The sequence below is a fragment of the Puma concolor genome, chromosome B4, assembly GCF_028749965.1.
Source record: "Puma concolor isolate L17-30 chromosome B4, mPumCon1.1.hap2, whole genome shotgun sequence".
Classification (NCBI taxonomy): domain Eukaryota; kingdom Metazoa; phylum Chordata; class Mammalia; order Carnivora; family Felidae; genus Puma; species Puma concolor.
In genome coordinates this window covers 10,197,836-10,219,734 of record NC_141673.1, presented here as the reverse complement: position 1 = coordinate 10,219,734, position 21,899 = coordinate 10,197,836, and the positions used below count along the sequence as shown (strand labels likewise).

Here is a 21,899-nt window from a genome sequence, read left to right as displayed (position 1 = left end):
CCTCTGCTAACTCCCAGGGGCAGGCCCTGAGGTGCCACCTCTCCCTTGGCAGCCCTCTGTCCATTGCCCGGCTCACTCCGCACACCACAGTCTCCCCATTGATCCGTCCGATCCTTCCTGTTCAGGGGCAGCATAATGAAGCAGGACAGCCGTGGACCCTGGGGCCAGGCTACCAGGGTACAGATGGCGGGCCCACCACCTATGAGCTGTGTGACCTCAGGCAGGTTTCTTAAGTGCTCTGTGCCTTGCTTTCTTCATCTGTAAGCCATGGAAAACAGCAGCTCCCTCCTTGTGGGGCTGCTGTGAGGAAAGGGCCGAGTGTGACTCCTCTGGTAAGGCTGAGCTCACACTGAGCAATCCACAGTGTGTTACCTACTGCTCTTTCGAGACTGTAAAGTCCTTGCAGGCAGGAACTGAGGCCTACCCCTGACTACCAGAGGGCCTGGCACTCACACTCAATCAGCACAGAAAGAAGAAACAGACGGACGTGGGCCTTAACTTGGGGTGAAGCTCGGAGAGGCGGGCAGGCGGGGCCGGCACATGGCCTGCACCCCGTTCTGCACCCACGGAGCTCACCCTTCCTGGGCTGCGCAGCTGCGCCCTCGCCAGGCAATCAGACGCTGGTTCCCAAAGACAAAAACCCTCGAGAGAAGCCACGGGGGCAGAGGCTCATCAGCCCCCTTGCCCGGAACCACCCTCCAAAGCCAGGCCGTCTTGTAACCCACTCCTGAGAGGAACTTGGTGTCTGAGCTCACATCCTTTCCTGTGTCACAACACACGTCAGCACCCTCCTGAGTTACGTGGCTGAGCTGTCTATCCACAGCCAGCCCTGCGTTCGACTGGCTAGAATCATCAAATTTCATCCATCTCTCTCAGTGCAAGGTTCTTGACCTTTTACCAGTGCTCTAGGGCCAGCTGGTCTGTAAAATGCCAATTCGCTGACGGTTTCCTTTCAAGAATCATTAGTGAGTCAATAATGCACTCTTAGAGAAGGGAGACGAGATAGAATCTCCTCGAGATGACTCAAACAGCCCACATCAGCACCCATTGACCATCTGCACAAATCAATCCCCTCCTAGGAAATTACAGAGCTAGGCAAAACACTACCCCCACCCCAGCAAGGGTGTCTGCAGTGGACAACTTTACCACCGCCCCCCCCCCCTCCGCCTGCCCCCCACCCCGAACAAACGTGAAAACATGCCGGCCCTGGGCCTGAGAAGAGCAAAACTGCTGAGTTGGGGGTCAGCAGTGCACTTCTTAGGCAACAGGCTGTTGCCCGCCTGCCCTTCTGACCACAGCTCCGGTTCTGCCCCAGAGACACAAAGTGACTATGCCTCCCTAAATACTAACGACAGCTTGGTGCCAGGCTCTGTGCTCGGCCCCGTGGACACATAAGCGACCAAGGGACCCACAAACCAGGCCCTCCAGTCTAGAGGGGGAGCATCCGGCATGAGGGAAGGGATGGTCCTTCTCTCTGTCCTGCCCTGGACCATCAGGCACCTGGAACTTTCTGCTCCATTCTAGATACGAAATCTTAAATGGACTGGAGCAAAGGTACACAGGCAAGAGCAAAGGAGATGGAGATGGAGATGGAGAAGGAGATGAAATCAAGATCATACTAGAGCCTTGAGGCCCGGAGAAAAGACAGTACGGTCACTCTCTTCATATAAAGGACATGACGTGGTCCAGAGAGTCAGACGGGACCCGCCTGTCTGACAGGGGGCAGATCCTAGGCTTTCGGCCTCATGTAAGAAACAACTGCCAACAGGCCATCTTCAGAGATGAAAGGTAGTGAGCTCTGTGCCAGTGGAAGCTAGCAATCAGAGGCTGGGGAATCTCTTAGCAGACATTATGAAGGACTCCTAAGAGACCTAGTCTTTACAGGTCCCTTCTGTCCCTGAGACTCGGGCCCTTCTTTCCTCACTGGAGGCTTCTCTAACCCACAGCTGCCTGGACAGGAGTCCTCACAAGCTCCCCGCTACAGGTCAAAACGGGCACATCTGTCTGTTCGTTCAGTAACCACTCACTAGACACCTCCGATGTGCCACGCTCCGTGTGCGGAACCTCGGTGACCCTGGGGGCAACCTACTGTTGTTCCAAACTCGCCGCCTCCATGCACCTGCAGCACCTACAGCTGGCCCTGTGGCCCAGCCTTCTTCACCGCCCCACGTTGGGCTCTGCGCCGACAGTACGGAACCTGCCTGGGATTCTCTCTGCCTCTTCCCCACTTGCTCACAAGTTCTCGCTCTCTCGCTCTCAAATAAACAAAAAAACTGAAAAAAAAAAAAATGTGTTTTCAATTTGAGAGAGAGAGAGAAAGAATGCAAGTGGGACACAGGGGTAGAGGGAGAAAGAGAGAATCTTAAGCAGGTTCCACGCTCAGCATGGAGCCTGATGCAGGGCTTGATCCCAAGACCCTGGGATCACGACTGGAGTCAAAATCAAGAGTCGGATGCGCAACCGACTGAGCCACCCAGGCGCCCCTGGAAAACTTAATTCTGACCACTTTGGACCAGAATCTTCTGTGCTCAGGAAATAGGAGCTTCAGAACATGCTTCCCCCTCTTTTTCAACGATCACCATGGACAGGAATGGATGGCACTCGCTGCAGCCATGGTGGGCCGGGGGTTTGCCCCGAGCTGCTCCAACAGCAGCTCTCTCCAACTCCCTTGTGGCTTCTCTGTCCTTTCAATTCTGCTTACGGCTGCTTCCTGCCATCCAGATCACTGCTTCTGATGCCTCTTCTGACTGGTTTCCTCTCAATACCTTTCTTCATTCTGATCGACAGCTCCTGTCATTGCTGGCTCTGGCAGCACCCTGGACAGCCACCCCTGGTCCACCACAGCCAGCGAGTGCCTGGCAGCACCCTGGCCGGTGAGTCTCTTGTGACACCTGAGTGTGTGGCCCTCGGCTGGGTTCGGGTGACCCTGCTGTACTCTCTCTGCCTAGGAAGACACTTCACTTTGGGCTGGATTCCAGGAAGCAACGTTTGTCCAAAATCTGAAACAGGGTGGATGAAGCATCATTCTCGAACTGTCTTTCCAGGCACGTAAAATCTCCTCTCCTAACCAGAGCTCATGATTTTCCACCAGAGAAACCCGTCTTGCACTCCTCCACCCAGGCTGACACGCAGGGCAATTCTGGGGACCAAAGACCCTGGGGTGAGTCTGGCTTCTGGCAATTACTCTCCAGGTAATCGTAAGTTTCTTCACCGACTCAAATTCTTTTCTCCGCACGTGTAAAATGGGGATGATCGTATATCCACCAGGTAACTGGGAGGGGAGAATGAGCTAACAGTACCGAAAAACAGGTGGTAAAACTGAAATGCTACACAAACAGGATTAAGAAAACAGTGCTTGGGGCGCCTGGGTGACTCCTTAGGTTGAGCATCCGACTTCGGCTCAGGTCACAAACTCATGGTTCATGAGTTCGAGCCCCGCGTCGGACTCTGTGCGGACAGCCTGGAGCCTGGTTCAGATTTTGCGTCCCCCTTCTCTCTGCTCCTCCCCTGCTTGTGCTGTGTCTCTCTGTCTCTCAAAAATAAATAAACATAAAAAAAAGTAAAGGAAAAAAAAAGAAAGAAAACAGTGCTTGCATAAAGCGATGGGAGAAGTCAGGTCTCCCTCCTCTGAGCTCTGGCCCCTCTGCACCCCTGATCACAGAGCTCCCCAGGGCGGTCTCAGAGTCATCATTAGGGGCTACCCTCGCCCTGAGCATGAGCACTACATACATGCAGGGGGCTAGTTCTGCCCTCCTCTGTCTCCCTGCCCCGATGGCACAACCTAGCGCCACGTGAATTACAGCCCTTGCCAGATGGGAGAAATGTGACCCTGGGTGAACCATTTACTTCTTGGAGATGCAACCCCCACCTTGGAAGACAGCAATACTGCCATCAATTTGCGGGGTTCAGTTCTACTTGCTGCCCCCCCCCCCCCCTCCAGTGAAACGCCACTGAAGTGAGAACAGGCCCGGGGGTGGGGGAGGGGAGAGTACAAACCTTCACGCACAAGGAGACAGCCGACCAGAGATGCTGCCCACAGCTCTGGAAGATACAGTGTGGTCACCGACCCGGAGATGGGGGGAGGCCAACGAGAACCCCGGAGAAGCCCTAAAACTGGACACGCTGGGCAGTTCTGATGGCTGTGGGTGAGGGTGCAAACGGGAAACTCAGCTACAAGTCTCCACATGGAGCTACTGGGTTTGTACTTTCAGAGCAGGTGGAGACGGTTCTGTCCTCGGAGAACATGGCTCAGCGGAGGGCAACGAGATGGCCAGAAAGTGGGCAACGCCTGAATGCGACGGGCGAGATGCCAGGTCCCTTGCCCCATCTGCGCCCTCAACTCAGCCTGCCCAGCTTTTGCCTCCCAGGCTGGAAGCGAGAACACTGTTCTCTGGGGAAACAGGCCCAGAATCAAAAAGTCTTCATTTGGTGCCTGCCCCCTGCACTGCTCCCCTGCATAAAAATGGCAGAGGGCACATCACGTTACCCAACTGGGAGGCCCAGCAGTTTTAAGCCCCATTTTCTTTTTTTTAAAGAGAGAGAGAAAGAGAGATAGTGAGCATAAGCAGGGAAGAGGGGCAGAGGGAGGGGGAGAGAAGGAGAGAGAGGGAGAGAATCTCAAGCAGGTTCCACACTCAGCACTCTCTCTCTCTCTCTCTCTTTCTCTCTCAAAAATGAATAAACATTAAAGAAAATAATAAATAAATAAATAAAGCCTTTGATAGAAAAGCTCAAGGGTAAAGATTAAAACAAAACAAAACAAAACAACAGCTCCTTGAAAACAGAACAAAAAAAAAAGCTCGAAAATTATAAAGAAATTCTGAGGTTCAATCCAGAAGCACAACATCCTACAAACAGGAATTCCAGAAAGGGAGGATAAAGTGGTGGGGGAAAGTTACCAAGAAACATACAAGAAAATTGCCCAGAACCTCAGGACAGGGGTTTCCACATGGAGAGGGCCCACGAGATGCCCCGCACGAGGAACGTCCCATTACCTGGGAGATTCTCAAACACGGGGGATAAAGGCACGGTCCCAAAAGCAAGCCTTAAAAAAGTAGGTCACATACAGGCATCAAGGATCAGAATCCAGCAGACTTTCCCCAGACAACACTGAAAGCTAAAATACAGGGGGAAACACGTCTTCAAAATTCAGAGGGAGGATGATTTCCAACTTAGAACTGGATTCCCGTCAAACCCCAAATAGGACAATACAGTAAAAATAGTTACAGATAATTTTCAGATTTTAGGCTTTTCAGGCACTTTTTTTTTTTGCCAGGAAGCTCTGGGAAGGTATGCACTGACCAAAAAAGGGGGGGTAGACCACAAATAAGGGAAAAAATGGCATCCAGGGAACAGGCGATTCAGGAGAGGAAACAAGCAGGATTCCAGAATGATGGTGATGGAGAGACCCAGGACAGACGCTGAGTGGTTAAGAGGCCAGACAGGAGCCAGTCCAGACCAGAGCAAGAAAAGCAAGGCCCGGGGGAGTGCCAGCAAGGGAAACCCAGAGCTAACAGATTCACTGCTGCGTCTGCACGGAGGAGAGGTTTCTCTCTGTTATTCAGCTGAAGCATTTGGGAACAGATTAATGATAGATACACAGCAGAGCAAACCAAAAAGCAAGACAGGCAGTAGCCAGAGGAAAATAAAAAGTTATACAGAGATATGTAGGCTCAGAACTCAGGCTCAGCTGTGATCAATATTGACAGACAGGTAATAAAGCAAATGCTGAATGGAGACTTAGAAAAAACAGTGATCTAGTCACAATGAAGAAAAGAGCACTGTGTGAGTGTGCATGTGGATGGGACGGGGGATAAGGTGCCTAAATCAAAGCCTTGTACAATAGGAGGTCACCATGTAGCACTATCTAAAACCGAAAGATCAAGAAACAATAGTATAAGCATATTTTTAGGTTATTCTAGGAACAAAAAAAAACAGTCTACAGAGTTGAAAATGCAGTGAACTTGGGAGTGAGGAGGAGTCAGGGTGATTTTATCTTTCAACTGTGTGCACTATGAGAGTTAAAATTTTAGTTGTTTTAATTTTGTTAAAAAGACAATCGGGGTGTCTGGGTGGCTCAGTTGGTTAAGCGTCCGACTTTGGCTCAGGCCATGATCTCACGGTTTGTGGGTTTGAGCCCCGCATCGGGCTCTGTGCTGACAGCTCGGAGCCTGGAGCCTGCTTCGGATTCTGTGTCTCCCTCTCTCCCTCTCTCTCTCTCTCTCTCTCTCTCTCTTTCTCTCTCTCTGCCCCTCCCCTGCATGCACTCTGTCTCTCTCACTCTCAAAAATAAATAAACATAAAAAAAAACTTCAGAAAAAAAGTAAAAAGAAAAGACAAGCCAATATCTGTGCAGTGCCCAGTGAGGTGCGGGCTGCCTGACTCCGAAATAGGGGTCGCCCGGCAGAGCCCTACTCCTGTTCCCCTCTGTCCCTTCCCGGGTTCGGGGGGTACTGAGAAGGAAGGGTGGGAGGGGAATGAATGCGGGGGGCCTCTTTTTGAATTTTAGGGACCTACTCTTATCGCCAACTCTGCAGGGGATCTTGCAGATGAAAGGACAAGGGGAGGGGGTCCCAGATGCTGAGCAGAGATGCAGAAAAGACCAAGCCCACCAACCCAGACACTAAAGCTGGTGAACCCTGGGGCAGCCTGGACTTCCCCACAGCTGCCTCACTGTTTGTAAACTCCCTGGGAGAGGCGGAGAGGCGAGGGGATAATAGCGTTGCTAGGAGACATGCTTAGCAGGGAGGCAGACTTCTTACCAGGACCTTTAAGTGGACCAGGAGGAAGGCTGGGACAGGAGGGGCCTGAACAAAGAGGCTTCTGGAGTGGGGGGACCCAGCCAACCATCTGCCGCCGTCTCTGAGGATGGTACTGAGGCTCCTCTTCTGCCAGGCGCCTAGTCTTCTGGGCCCCATAGAGGAGGGAGACTACACGGCCCCCGGACCACACAGGGGAGAACCCCACAGCAGGGAGCACCCTCTTGCTTCTGAGGGAACCAGCGGGCAGAGGCTGCCCCCGGGCACACATTTGTGATCAGAAAAGGATTCTCAACACCAGCCTTGGCAGCTCCCCGGGGACCCAGAGGATTCCCTGGACTCTGCTGCTTCCAGGGACATCAGACATTAGAGCCCCAGTTATGCACAGAGCGGGTTCCCACCCGGCCTCAGTATTCTCAGCTGCAAGAGCCAGGCAGGGATCCCAGCCCGGGAATTTGGTGAGACCCCACGCGAATGCAAGGCACACAGCAGGTGTTTGATAAAGTCCCTTATTCACTCAAAACATACAGACTGAGTGAGCACCTGGCCTGGCCCTACCACCTGGGCTCTCTGCCCGTTCCTGCTCTCGCAGGAGCGGAGTCTACTCAGGGAGAAGAGGGCAAAGCAGGCACGCACGGTCAGGCCACGAGGGTGGGGCTGGAGGGGCAGGTGAGGGCGAGGTCTGTGGCTGGAGGGGCAGGAGGGGCCCAAAGCGCTCCTGTCAGGCGCCCGCACTTCTTTGCCAAGTCCGAAGGCATTTCCTGAGGCCCACGAGACCTCAGGGATACACAGGTTCAAAGTGGGACAGGAAGGGAGACTCCGCTTCCATGGGGGTGAGCACACTGCACTCCAATATCCACGGAGCCCAGGGCCCGAGGCAAAGCCCTCGCGCAGTCAGGGACGTGGACAACTGGTCGTGGTCAGCGCTGCCCCGCCTCAACATGAGGAACCCTGACATCTGGTCACTCTGCCTGAGACCGACAGCGCAGATACGGGAGGAAAGAGAAAAATGCACGACCCTGACAGGAGGGGCAGGGGGCATCAGAGTGGGGGATCCTGAATTCAAGGACCCCCTCCCGCCACCCCTGCCGGCCTATGCCGGCCCAGGGATCATGGGCCTGTGACCTGTCTCAGGGCCTCTGGCCTCTCCCTCCTTCACCCATCCTCCACAGAGAGATTTTCTAACCTGCAATTTCCAGTCGCGTCATAGTTTTGTGCATCCACGGTAAAAAAGAGAATCTGATCTAATCTAATCTAATCTCTTCTGGCCGTGGCCAGCTCCCAGCCCGGGTCCCCGCACCTCCCGGCCCGCAGAGTAGGGATTCTCTCCTTGCCCTGTGCATGAGCTGTCCTGTCTGCCCAGGATGCTCTGAGTCTCTGCTGCCTGTTCCTGTGGCCAGGCCCTCGCAGAGAGCTGCCCCGTCCGGTGGCCGGTCAGGCAGGCACCCAGGGGCCGGCTTTCCTCCTCTCGGCCTAGCAGCCAGCAGGGGGGCCTGGCCGGTGCTTGGAGCTCAGCACCAGAGCTTCCATACCACACACGAGACCCGAGGCCCGTGAAAGGCAGCGGGTCGCTTTCTTGGGTGGCACAGCAGAGCCTGCTCCCGGGACAAAGCCCTCAGAATTAAGGCACGTGGGGGAGGGAGGCTCGCCCCTGCCACTGCCCTGCCATGGGCCCCTGGCTAAACCCCTGACCCATCCGTACCTGGGGTTTCTATCTACGAACGGACAACTTGTTGCCCGCTCACCCCTATCAGAGATGCGGGACTGAGAAAGGAGACCCAGGGGCGGGGTCCCTGCTTGCAGGTAACCTGTAAAGGGGCTGTGGGAGCCACGTGGCAGAGTGCTACGACGTGTGCTGTCCCCTGTCAACTGGGGCCTGGCTGGAAGCCCTGAAGTGGGTAGAGAAGCGAGGGGCAGGCCCCGGAGGAACCCGGGGAGGGGGGCTTCCGGGAGCCCGGGGGGGGGGGGGGGGGGGGGAGGGGTGTGCGGCCCGCCCGCCCTGCCCCGCCCCGCACACCCTCCTCACCCTCGTAGCAGTCCCGCACGGTGCCGAAGTACACGTAGTACTGGTCATTGGTGAAGAAGAGAAGGCTGAGCCAGGAGTCGAAGGCGTAGATGGGCACGATGAACAGGATGCGGACGATGTAGCGCTGCTCGTTGGGGCAGCTGTAGCAGCGCAGGTGCATGTAGATCTGGGGGCGGAAGGGGGCGGGCTCAGTCAGGCCCCCCCCCCCCCCCACCGACCGTCACGGTGCAGCACCGCCGCCACCCTCCTCCTCCTCTCTGCCCTCCGGCTCTGCCGCTCGCCAGCTCTGTGAACATTGCTGAACCCCGAGCCTCAGCGCCCTCCTCGATGATGAAACTCCCCATAGGGCTGTTCTGAACATCAAACCAGAGGGCGCATAAAGCTTGCAGGGGCGCATTCAGCGGTGCCCAGGCCAGACTCACAGACACGGGGACCGTGAGAGCATGCCCAAGGCTGCACTGATCAGAGTCAAGGATGGCTGGGGAGTCTAGAGTCATAATAAGCTCCCTGGGGACCCGTGTGCACAGCCGGGCTGGGAACCTCAGACGAGTGGCACAGAGGAGATATTTACATCTCCTCGCCTCCACCCCGGCCTCCCTGACGCCTGGTCCCAGGGGTTTCAGGGCAGCAGCGTCCACCCCGTGTGTGGGACAGACGGGACCCTCGCTTCCATGGAAGGTGGAAGCGCTTTCTGGCTGAGCGGCTGCAGTGACGTCATCCTGCGTCTCACTTTCCCATCTGTTACACAGAGGCAGCGCTGCCTGCCTCACTGGGAAGCTGGGAGAATGAAGCGCAGTTTTTAGAAAGCGGGGGAAAATAGAAGCCACACACAAATGCCAACAACTGCTCTGGCCACCCTCCTCAGTCCCAGCAGCCAGAGTCCCGTCCCAACTCTCGTGACTTCACACTTGGCCCCGCCGAGTCCTGGGCTCGGGAGGAAGAGAACAAAACATTCCCCATCTGCTACGAGCCAACTGCCTTGGAAGCCAACGCATTCGAGGAGGGACAGGGACCCAGGACAGTAGGTAAGGAGCGGACGGGGACCCGAATGGGCTCAGCCTCCCCTCTTCAAACCTTCTCCTTCCTCGGACGGCCGAGCCAGGTCTCGGCCCACACCAGCCTCCTGTGGGGATTGTGCGTATGGGGGGACAAGAGACCTGGCTTCTCTCCCGGTGCTGCCACCAACTTGTGCGGGAGTAGGCCAGCACCCCCTCCCATCTCGAGGTCTCAAGTTTTTCATCTGCAAAGGGGCCGCTGACGTCCATGTGTCCGCGCAGGGCCCCCCACAGCTCAGGCTGCACATGTAACCTGCACACGTTCTGCCCCACGCAAGGTGAGCAGAAGTGACGCGTGTCCTTTCTGGACTGAGACAGTTGAAGAGCCACAACCAGTTGTCAGACGGATGACACCGTGAAGCTACAGGACAGGGGAGCCATACAGTGGGGCCTGAGCCGCACCGATCGGGACATGAACGAGAATCAACTTCTACCTGGTGGAACCCCCAGATTCAGCTTATTTATTACTGCAGCAGAGCTCGGCCTCATACTCTGTTGGGCTAGAAAACCTCTTAGGATCCTTCCAGAGGGCCTTCAGAGGCTCTCTGGCTCAAAGGCTCCTGACCGGCCTGGGTACCTGGTGGCAGGTGATGAGCAGGGCCGTCCAGACGAAGAAGCCAGAGATGGCCTGCGCGGCAGTTGTCATCAGGAACACAGGCTGCTCCATGGCCGTGGGGCTGCCCTCAGGGGTCACAGAGACACTGGGCGAGGCTGCCACGGTCGTGGGCGACACTGGATCCGGGGCCAGTGCGGCCCCCCTCACCGTCATGGTGCCTGGCAGCAGGGGGTCCCTGAGAGAAACTCTTGCAGGAAGCGAGGAGCTGGCCTAAAGAGAGGAAATCGCACTGTTAGCCTCCTTCCCGGGTGAGTGGCAGCGTCGCGAACAATCTTCCGGGTCTCTTCTGTCCACCTTCAAAATGTAACTGGACTCTGACCACGTGTCTCCCTGACCCGGCCACTACAATGGTCCCAGCCCCTACCGTGTCTCCCCTGGATTCATGAAACAGACTCCTGAGCCGTCTCTCTGCTTCTGCCTTTGCCCCTACTGTCCAGTCCCCACACACAGCAGCCACATGAGGCTTCTCAGCCGTTAGCCAGACTGGGCCCCCCCTGCTCAAAACTCCCCGGTAGGTCCCATCTCTTTCAGAGCGGAAGCTGCCATCTGTCCAATGGTCCACAAGACTGCCGACGGCTCCCCAAGGCGCTCATCTCCCCTCCTTACAATTCTCACCCTGACCCTCCACTCCAACCACACAGGCCTCCCGCTGCTCCTCCGCTGTGCCGAGCCTGCTCCTGCCGCAGGGCCTTTGCACCGGCTGTCTCTGCTCAGCCACACTGCTCGCTTCTGCACTGCCTGTAGGTCTCTGCCCTGGCCACCCGCTCACACATGGTGACGCCTCCCCGACCCCAGGCACTCGTCACCTCTTTGCTTGATCTCTCTCCAGAGCACTGACTCCCACCTGACGCCCTCTGACAAAGTGTACATTTGCTCATGTACTTGCTAACTTTCTGCCTCCTTCCCCAGAACATAAGCGCCCCGAGGGCAGGGCCTGCGTTCTGCTCGTTCTGCTCGCAGTGGGCTCTCCAGCATCTGTCATACAGCAGGCGCTCGATAAACACACCTGCACGCTTCCCAGTCTAGCAAGATCACTTTGTTTCTTTATCTCTTCAAAGGGCTGTGCCTTTTCTTTGCCATTTCTCCCCAACTTCCCTAATGGCTGACGCCCGTTCATCATCCGTGTGTGCTGCTTTAGAAACTCTGCGGCCCACCTTGTGGGCCTTCAAACCGCTCTTTTAATCCAGTTTTCTGGATCACTCTTCCTAAATGCCTGCCCGCCCTCCTTCCCCCATCAGGGACGTCGATCCCTTTTCCATGCCTTTGCGCTTCTGTGTAACATGCAGCCCTGTCACTTGCTCGTGTGCTTCTCCTCCTGGGGCTGTCCACTCTTCGAGGCAAGACCACATTTCCATCATTCAGTCCCCAGCACCGAGCTCAGCACCAAAGCCATTTACTTAATTGCCTGTTGATTTTCAGTCCTTATTACAAAAAAAAAAAAACATTTTTGAGGCTTTCACGGAGAAGCAAACAGCTGAGGAGATTGGCATAACGGGAGCTTCTGGGTGGGACAATAAAGACGGGAGCGGATGGGACACAGGCTGGCGTTCTAGGGTCCCATCCAGTTACCCCACGCAGGCTCTCCGTCCGCTGCCCTTCCCAGCGGCAACTCTAAGACCCCTGGTAACAAATGAACAATTTCGCATTAAAAATTAACCCGGGTGCCCCCAAGGAAAAGCTGCTGTCAAAGCGTAAAGCCACTCTCGAGAGGCTGGCCACAGCAGTGGCCAAGGGCATCGGAGCCCCGCGGCCCTGACAGGCATCCCTTTCGGTTCTGCCGGCTGCTGACGGGCTGGTCAGAGCCACCCTGGAGCCGCCATCTGCCCGCAGCAGAGGCGCCCTGGGTGCACCCAGGCCCACAGCCTGACCCTGCACGAAGAGGCTCTTTGCCTACTGTGTCCGCACGCTCCGGGCTTTGCCCCCGGCCCCTCTCCCACGTCTCCAGAACCCCTGCCCCCCCCCCGTACACGCCACATCTGCTCTTAGCTGTGAGTTTTTACCCTACGAGAGCCCTTTGCGTTTCTGTTTTCCTGCACAAATAAGTGATCTCTAACACACTGACCAAGAGATGAATCCAGATTAAAAATCAAAAGTGGAGAAGGCATCTATATAAAGAAACTCCAAACTGGAGAAGGTGTCTATATAAAGACCGGTGGCAGTGGCGAGCTCTGAAAAGGAAACAGCGACAAGTCTAAGAATAGCTCCTGTAAGTATGGCTGCAAAATTGGGAACCGGTGCCAGAAATACTTCTTTAAAAAAGAAGATTTGGGTTGTAAATCATCGTCTTTGTCTGTCATCCCAAATTAAATGAATAAACACAGGGAATTGGGTGGGGGGAGGCGCCTAGAGGGAGTACAAATACTCTTAAACCTGCGGCTTCCAAGCAAGGGCGGGCGGGTGGGTCAAAGGCTGTTTTGTTCACCACCAAAGGCAGCGGTGAGAGGCCCTGCATAGGGGCACCGCTGAGCTGACCCTGCTCATGGGGTGGGGACACGCGCCAGGACGGCTCCTCAGCTACGGGAGCCGGGCAAGCCGGGCGAAGGCCCCAGGCCCAGCTTCTTCCCGGGGCTTTGCTCAGGGCCGCTCGAGCGCCCCCCTCTCCGACCCCGGAGAGACAACGGCATGCTGAGTTCTTTCACGCTCCCCGTGTCCGTGTCCGTCACTCAGTTCACAGGAGGAGGAGATCCGCTCAGCAGGGTGGGGGACTCGCCCCAACGTCAGGGCCAGGACTCAAACCCAGGTCCTATGTATACGTTGTGGCCCCGCACCTTCGGAGGTGGGGGCTCCGCGTGAGCAGCCCCCTCGGCTCCAGAGCCTCCTTCCGGGACACAGCCCCTTCCCAGCAGGCCCGAGACCCTCCTGGCAGGAAGGGGCAGCCGATGCTGGCAGGGCTCTCCGGCCCGGCCGTGCTCGCCGCGCTTCTGGGTTTCCCAGCCACCTCCTTGACGCCAGGCAGCGCTCGTGGTTTACAAATCATCTTCCCAAGCATCGCCTCGTGTTTTTTCTCCCAGCAGCTTTGAAGTAAACACTCGGGCAGCGTCATCTGCCTCGGCCAAGGCTGGGGGGAGAGGGTCAGGAAAGGCTTCAAAGTGACAGGGACTGTGGGGCAGAGTGTTTAAGGAGCACAGCCAAGCTTCAGCTTTGAGGTCACCCGACAGGATTCCTGCCAGACTCCACCATCGGCTAGTGTGGACGAGTGACTTCATCTCTAAGAACCTCAGTTTCCCTATGCACAATACTTCAGGGTAACTACATGAATGCTAAGGGTGTGTCCTACTCTAGAGCAGGCCCATTAATAAAGAGAGACAGAATAACAGAATAAAAAGGACCATTTTGCAACTCCGAAAACAAATACTAGACGTAGACATGGGTCATCAATGGATGATAAAGCCCCTGGCTAACAGGCTGATGGAGAACTTGATAAGGGATGCACCAGGCAGCTGGAGGAAGTCCAACTCTGAACCCACAGTCAAGATCAGCATCCCCAAAATGGGGCAGCGAGAAGTTTCCAGCTTCCTGATGGGACGCACAGGGAGCACAGAGCACCACCCAAGAAGAACCCTTACCCAAAAGTGAAATGGGATTGACACAAGCCTCTAGAACTACGACCAGTATCTAGGAAATACAGAGGGTACTGGGACAGACTAAATGATATCACGAGGAAGCAGCGGGCAAATCCAGACTACAGGACAGTCTATAGGTCAGATGATTTGGTTTCGCCAACAAATCGGTGGCTTATAATCAAAGGTGCTTGAGGGGCTATTACAGAATAGAGACTCAAGATACAATTAAATACAACGTGTGGACTTTGTTAGGTCCTGAGGCTAACAAACCAATGAAGAAAAGATATCTTTGAAATAGGTAACACACAGGAATTCTTAGGTGAGATCGTTCTTAGGTGAGATCGTGGAGGGCGGGTACAAAAACGTCCTTATCACTGGGAGAAGAATCATCTTTTCAATAAACAGAACTGGAACAACTGGACATCCAGAGGCAAAAAAAAAAAAAAAAGAATGAACCCTAACCTAAGCCTTTATACCATATACAAAAATTAATTCAAAATAGATCACAGATTTAAATCTAAAATGCAAGGCTATAAATTTTTAGAAGATACATATCTAGCAAACGGCAAGCATCTAGAATACAGTAAGAATGTTCAAGCTCAACAGTAAAACAAACAAACAAACAGAAATCAGAAAATGGGCGAAAGGTATGAATGGATATTTCACTCAAGAAGGATACATGGAGGGGCGCCCAGGTGGTTCAGTCAGTTGAGCATCCAACTCTCGGTTTTGGCTCAGGTCATGATCTTGCAGCTTTGTGGGCTTTGTGCTGGGAGCAAGGAGACTGCTTGGGATTCTCTCTCTCTCTCTCTCTCTCTCCCTCTCCCTCTCCCCATCTCCCTCTCTGCCCATTCCCCACTTGTGCTGTCTTTGTCTCTCTCAGAATAAATAAACTTTTTAAAAAAGGATACATGGACAATAAACACATAAACAGCTGTTCAACATTGTTAGCAATTAGGGAATGCAAACTGAAACCACAAGACATCACTATACACACATTAATACAAAAGGGAGACAACATCAAACACTGGCAAGGATGAGGAAGAAACTCGTTCTTACATACGTTCCTGTTAGGAACATAAAATGGTAGAGCCACTCTGGAAACCAGTTAGTTTCTTATAAAACTAACATGCAATTTACCAGACAACCCAGTGATCACTCTTAGATGTTTCTCCTACAGAAGTGAAACCATATGCTCGCACAAAACCCTACACACTTAGGTTTGCAGCAGCTGTGTCTGTAATTGCCAAAACCTGGAAACAATCAAAATACCCCTCAACAGGCAAAAGGTTAAACTCCAGTACGTCCAGACCATGGAATACTACTCAGCAATAAAAAGCAACAAACTACTGATACAGGCAGAGATCTGGATGGAGCTCAAGGGCATTCTGTTTCGTGAAAACAGCCAACCGCAAAAGGTCACATCCTGTCTAGATCCGTTATATAGAACACTCTCAAAATGGCAAATCTATAAAGATGCAGAACAGATCGGGAAGGTGTGTGCACAAATAGAGGGCAGCACAGGAACCTCCCTGCGGGTGACGAGATCCCTTCTACCTTGACAGTGGTGGTGGCTACATGAGTCTGCAGGTGATAAAACTGTACAGAGCTACACACACACACACACACACACACACACACACACACACACACACGAACAGTGAAAACTGACTGAGATCTGTGGTACAGTTAATAGTACCGTAATGATGTCCACTTCTGGTTTTGACACCGTCCTACAGCAATTCAAGATGTAACCACTGAGAGAAGAAGGACACAGGGTACTCTGAATACTATTTTTTGCAACTTCCTGTGAGCCTATAATTATTTCAAAATAAAACAAGCTTTTTAAAAAGTCTTTATCAAGAAGACAGACATACTGATTTATTAAAGGGTAAAAAATGACAGGACTTCTGGGATTCGCTCTTTAAATGGAGGAGAGGGATAGAGGCATCTGGGTGGCTCGGTCGGTTAAGCCTCTGACTTCGGATCAAGTCATGATCTCGTGGTTTGTGAGTTCAAGACCCACGTCAGGCTCTGTGCTGACAGCTCAGAGCCTGGAGGCTGCTTCAGATTCTGTTTCTCTCTCTCTCTCTCTCTCTGCTCCTCCCCTGCTCATGCTCTGTCTCTATCTCTAAAAAATAAGTAAACATTAAAAACAATTTTTTTAAGGGGGAGAGGGATAGAGGCAACCAGACGGCAGGACATTCCTTACTGTTGAAGCACAAGGACTGACAGGCAGAAATTCATTCTATCATTTGCTCTACTTCCGTGTGTTTGAAATTTTCCACCATAAAACGCTTTAGACAGTAGAACAGAATTTTCCACAAAATTTGTAATGAGATGGGCAGTGACTCAGGAAATCATCTGTTTCAGAGATTTACTAGTTATCTTGTAGAAAAGCAATCAAAAAGACCTAACCGCCTACTTCAACACCTCTTTTGTTCACAAAAAAACTTCCATATTTGTCCTTCTTTCTCTGTGACCACGGGCTATCAGGAATATGCTTCCCAGTTAAGTTTCTGAACCATCTTTAAGCATGGTTAACACATCCCTTTTTTTCTTTTTCAACGTTTTTTTTTTTAATTTTTGGGACAGAGAGAGACAGAGCATGAATGGGGGAGGGGCAGAGAGAGAGGGAGACACAGAATCGGAAACAGGCTCCAGGCTCCGAGCCATCAGCCCAGAGCCGGACGCGGGGCTCGAACTCACGGACCGCGAGATCGTGACCTGGATGAAGTCGGACGCTTAACCGACTGCGCCACCCAGGCGCCCCTAACACGTCCCTTTGTGGGAAAGGCGTGTTATCACAACAAATGGGAGAAGAACTACTCTTTCGGAAGCAACCTAGGCTGGCGGAGCCTTCTGGAAAAGGATATTCGGAGATGTTGGGAATGTTCCCACTGCCATAGAGATTTGTTACTGAAAACAATGCAAGTCTGTAACTTAGAAAACTCTCAGACCTGAACTCCTAAAAACCTACGTAACAGAATTTTCTAATCTGTTTAAAAATTTCCAAAGCACTGGAGTGGGTTTTGGACTCATGTATGAAGAACTTTAAAATAAAATACCTTCCATTTAGTTTACAAAAACATCTGATTGGCATCAGGCAGGATGGAAATGTACCAGCCAAATCTCAACAAATCCTCCGCATACGCAGTGGACAGGGTGGAGAAATGAGTAACCCAATTTAGAAAGAGAGCCAGTGATGCGTTTCCTCTGTGCACAGCTACACGTCTCAGGCAGGGATCTTTTTCAGAGAGGGCAGCCATTAAAACCAAACATCTAAACAAACTGAACACAGAGCCAGACCTTCCAACTGTAGCATTAAAGCACACTTTCCAGAAATAATCAAGCACATGAAGCCAGAAGGTTTTTGTACCACCAAAAAAAAAAAAAAATTTTTTTTTTTTTAAGTATCCCATCTTTAGCTCCTGCTTTGGTTCTTATTTTTTGGTGGAGGTCTTAGGATGTACATGGTCTCACAGCGAGGCAATACATGTACGTAGCAATATGCATACGCTGGGGGTGCATACCCAGAACCAGAAAGTTTTCTACCGACAGGGATGCGTGAATCTGAAAAGTGTAGCCAGTCGCCGACAGGGCTCCCTCTCCTCCCCGATGCCTCTGCTTCCCTGTCCTCAGGCCTCTCCTGGGGTCGCACCTGTTCCCTCCATCCCAGGCTGAGTCAGACACAAAGCAAAGTCGAGGCTTGGGCCGCCTCTCTCCCAGCAGCCACCTGCCGGCCAGGTCGCTCCACGCCTGTGTCCTCGCACCGACATGCAACCCCCAGGCTGTGAAGAAGCCAGGCCACGGTCTGTACTTTGTCCTAGGCTCTGAGTCAGGGAAACAGCTGGAATCCCGGAGCCACCACCCAGCTGTGACTGGGCAAGTGCCTGGGTGTCTCTGAACCTGTCTCCTGGGTGCACCATGCTGTGGCCGGGGCCCCTGGGCCCAAAGAGTTTAGGAATTCAGAGTTTTTTCAGATTTAGAAAGGATTACAGTGCTGGATATGGTGTGCATAGAATGGCACCCCAGAGGGGTGTGGGCAGCACCCAAAAATCAAACACATAGTATTTCCACAGAGAAACAGGAGATATTTTTAAAGACCATAATTAGTCTCACATCAATTCAGGTCAGATTTTTGCCACAAAATTAGTTTGCTGCAGACTTGGAAGAACCTTTGGGATTTTGAGTGTTCTGGATTCCAGAAAGGTGGGGGCCTGGGCTGCCCTCCAGAGCTGCAGGGAGGCTGACGTTCGACGAAGCAGGAATCAGCGTGGTCTACTTCTTCCCTTATTTTCAAACGTGACCGTGTCCCTCCTCCTGACCTGAGGTCCTTTGAGAACGAGTCGGGATGTGACGTGGGCGGGCTGCAGCTCCGACTCCTTTGCAGAGAAGCCCGGGGCCCCTGGCAGCCGAGTCCCAGCCTCGCCCCCACCCCCCCCTTAGGGTCCCCGCACACACATGGCCTGAGCCTCTGTGCCAACTTGCCTTCCACTCTGCCCTGGTCCTCTTAAGGAGAGTTGCCTCTTCACTCACAAGCCATCCTAAGCATCACGGCCTCACCCGAGGGCCAGCCCATGCCTGCTGAGCCATACTGCGCTCGCTCCGTGGCACTAAAAGGTCAGCGGGGACACTTCTTGTCTCCCCACGCCTGGGTCATCGGTCTCTAGCCTGGCATTGTGTCAGACACCATTGTAGGGATGTGGAAGACAAGAATCCATGAATCAGCTGACTGCTGCACACCACACAGGCTTTCCATCACTTGGTCCCCTCCCCACCTTGGACACTCTCCAGACATTGGCTGAAGGACCTGGACCTTTGGCTGGAGAGAGGAACGGGGCCGGGTGAGGGCAGAGGATGAAGGCTACATCACGCTGTCCCAAACCCATCTTCCAAAGTGGAGAGGCCCCGCCAACCAGGGCAAAGGGACGTGTTCGATGAGGTCCAACAGGAGACACCCCCAGTCCACCTGGTGGCAGCAGCAAAAGATGGGTCTGCTGAGATGGAGATGTTTTTACAACTGGAACAATCTAGCGATGTTCCGGTTGCTTCTAGAAAAAGGAAGCTCCCAATCAAATGAGGCTAGAAGTCCCCTGGGGCAGGAATACTGACCGAGGAGCCTCTGTTGGGTGGTTCACTCTTACCTGTCTTCTCCCCAGCTGGCCTGCAACCTCCAGGAGCTCAGAGGTCATGTCTTACGTGTAATCGTGACCTGGCACCGGTCTCAGGGCCTGGACGTAGTTCACACTTCCCACGCTTGGGATGGATAAGGGAACAGCTGAATGGGTGTTTGCCCTTCCCAGCTCGTTCCAGCTCTGAACCTCTGTGATGCCCTCCATCACCACCATGCCCAGCCCTGGGGCGTGGAGCATTCTCTTGCTCCCACCCACGGATCTTTGTCCCCGCCAGCCTCGACAGGTATCGCCTTCTACAACCTATTAGAGTTTGCTCTAATCTGTTCCCTTAACATCCTGTGAGTTGGGCTCCATGAGGGCAGGGACCGTGTGCCATGCTGGCAGAGTACTTACTGACCGATTGCTTAGGGGGCAGAGGAAACAACATGAACAGAGGCATGGAACAGTTTGTGGGCAGGCACTCGGTCAGGAACACGCCCGGGGCAGAATCTCTGCATCCAGCCCCTGTTACAGATGGGAGGGGGGGGCGAGGTGGGGGACAGGCAGTGTCTGACTGACCACCTGTGGCTCTCCAGATTGACAAGGCCTTCCTGACAGCTGCGTGAGGTGTAGTTGGAGCATCCAGGCGGGGGGTACAGTTCCCCGGGAGGCCACAGGGGGCTCTAGAAAGCAGAGCCCCGCAGAGGGGGGGTCACCAAGACACAGGGCTGGACGGAACTCACCTTGTGGGTCAGAAAGCCAGGCTTCGGGGCGTTAGTTAAGCGTCCGACTCTTGATTTCGACTCAGGTCGTGACCCCAGGGTCATGGGATCGAGCCCCCTGACTCTTTTCTTTTTATTTTTTTTTTAACGTTTATTTATTGAGAGACAGAGAGAGACAGAGTGTGAGCAGGGGAGGGGCAGAGAGAGAGGGAGACACAGAATCCGAAGCAGGCTCCAGGCTCCGAGCTGTCAGCACAGAGCCCGACGCGGGGCTCGAACTCACAAACCGTGAGATCGTGACCCGAGCCGAAGTCGGAGGCTTAACCGACTGAGCCACCCAGGTGCCCCGAGTCCCCCGACTCTTGATTTCAACTCAGGTCATGATCCCAGTGTCATGGGATCGAGCCCCCCACCCCCACCCCGGAGCTGAGCGTGGAGCCTGCTTAGGAAACCACCCAGAGTGCTACAGATGCTCACTTCCCCTGATACAGCCCCTACCCCCATCCTTCTCTGAGCAAGACATCTTCTGGCTAACTCCCTCCTGAAGATACCCACCTCTTCCAGAAAAGCTACAAAGCTGTGTGTGAGATCAGTCACCTGCCTTGGGAGTTAGGGATTTCAGAGAAGACCTCACCATCTCGGAGTATTTCACTTCATGTTGGAGGGGACACCTTGCTGTTATTCCCCCACCCCCAGACTTCCTGTGCCGAAGACCGAATAATGCCCCCCCCCCCGGTCCCCGCCCCGAGATGTCACATCTCAAACCCCTGAGCCTGGGGATATGTTGCCTCACGCAGCAAAAGGGACTCAGCAGGTGTGACTAAATTAAGGACACTGAGATTCTCCTGGATTATCTGCGGAGGCGGGATATAATCACGAGGGCCCTTACAAGAAGGAGGCAGGAGGCTGAGGGTGTGAAGGACACAGTGTGACAGTGGACGCAGAGCGGACAGACTGGGAGGTGCCAGGCTACTGGCTTTGAGGATGGAGGAAGGGGCCATGAGCCAAAGAACGCAAGTGACCTCTAGAAGCTTGAGAAGGCAGGAAACAGAGTCTCCCGAAGGAACGTGGCTGTGCCGGCACCTTGATGTGGGCTCAGTGAAATACATTTTGGACTTCTGACCTCCAAACTGCAGGATGATAAATTCGTATCTTAAGTCACTAAGTTTCTGGCATTCTCTTGCAGAAGCCTTAGGAAAGTAATGCACCCGGTTTACAGATGAGGAAACAAAGGCTCGGGGTGGGGTGGGGGGAGTGGGGCAAGGCGGTTTGCCCACAGCTTCCGGCTAAAGGGCTGCAGACACTGCCCTTGCCGCACCATCAGATCCACAGATTTCCAAGTGCCATCAGTGAGCTGCGGGCTCTGCACTCAGGCCACTTGGACTTGAGCCCCAGCCCTGCCACTTACTAGCTCTGCGTCCTTGCTTCAGCTTCCTCAGCTGTGAAATGGGCTTGCAGTCACCCCCGCCTCAGAGAGAGCCGTGAGGAGCAAACGGGTTAATACAGGAAAGCCCTCAGCGCTGGGTCTGGCCCTGTATCATGTTGTCTCTTACAACGACTCTCCTATTTTAGAGCTGCTTTATCCTGCGGTCAGGCTGGGGGTTCACATGCCCGGCAGTCTCTGACGCCCAGGCTTGTCCTCCTGTCTCTGATTGTGTGCTCTGTTTTAAACCTCCTGAGATCGTATTTTCGTTCGTTAGGTTCAGACCCAAGCCCTTCTGAGCTGCAGCCGTGAAGTGCTCATCCGGGCAGTTGCCACACACACCCACAGGCCAAGCTAAGCTGGCAACCTGTCCACACGCTCGTCCCCAGGATGTTAACACAGCCTGGGAGAGGGATTTTTGCCGATTATATTTCATTTTTAAAAATATATAGGGGTGGGGCTCCTGGCTGGCTCAGTCGGTTAAGCGTCCGACCTCGGCTCACACCGTGATCTCACGGTTCGTGGGTTCGAGCCCCCACGTGTGGGCCTCTGCACTGACAACTCAGAGCCTGGAGCCTGCTTTGGATTCATGTCTCCCTCTCTCTCTGCCCCTCCCCTG

At 53.8% G+C, this 21,899-nt stretch overlaps 1 protein-coding gene across 2 annotated transcripts in view; it reads right to left on the bottom strand.

Moving 5' to 3' along the window:
- Positions 1 to 21,899, bottom strand: part of TMEM184B (transmembrane protein 184B) — a 48,954-nt gene that overhangs the window by 13,962 nt on the left and 13,093 nt on the right. For both annotated transcript variants that reach the window (XM_086712293.1, XM_086712294.1), the window contains exons 2-3: positions 10,417 to 10,665; positions 8,785 to 8,950 (exon numbers count right to left, since the gene is read on the bottom strand). In XM_086712293.1, coding sequence (XP_086568419.1) covers positions 8,785 to 8,950; positions 10,417 to 10,608 — 358 coding nt within the window. In that variant the 5' untranslated portion in view covers positions 10,609 to 10,665. The remainder of the gene's footprint in view (positions 1 to 8,784; positions 8,951 to 10,416; positions 10,666 to 21,899) is intronic.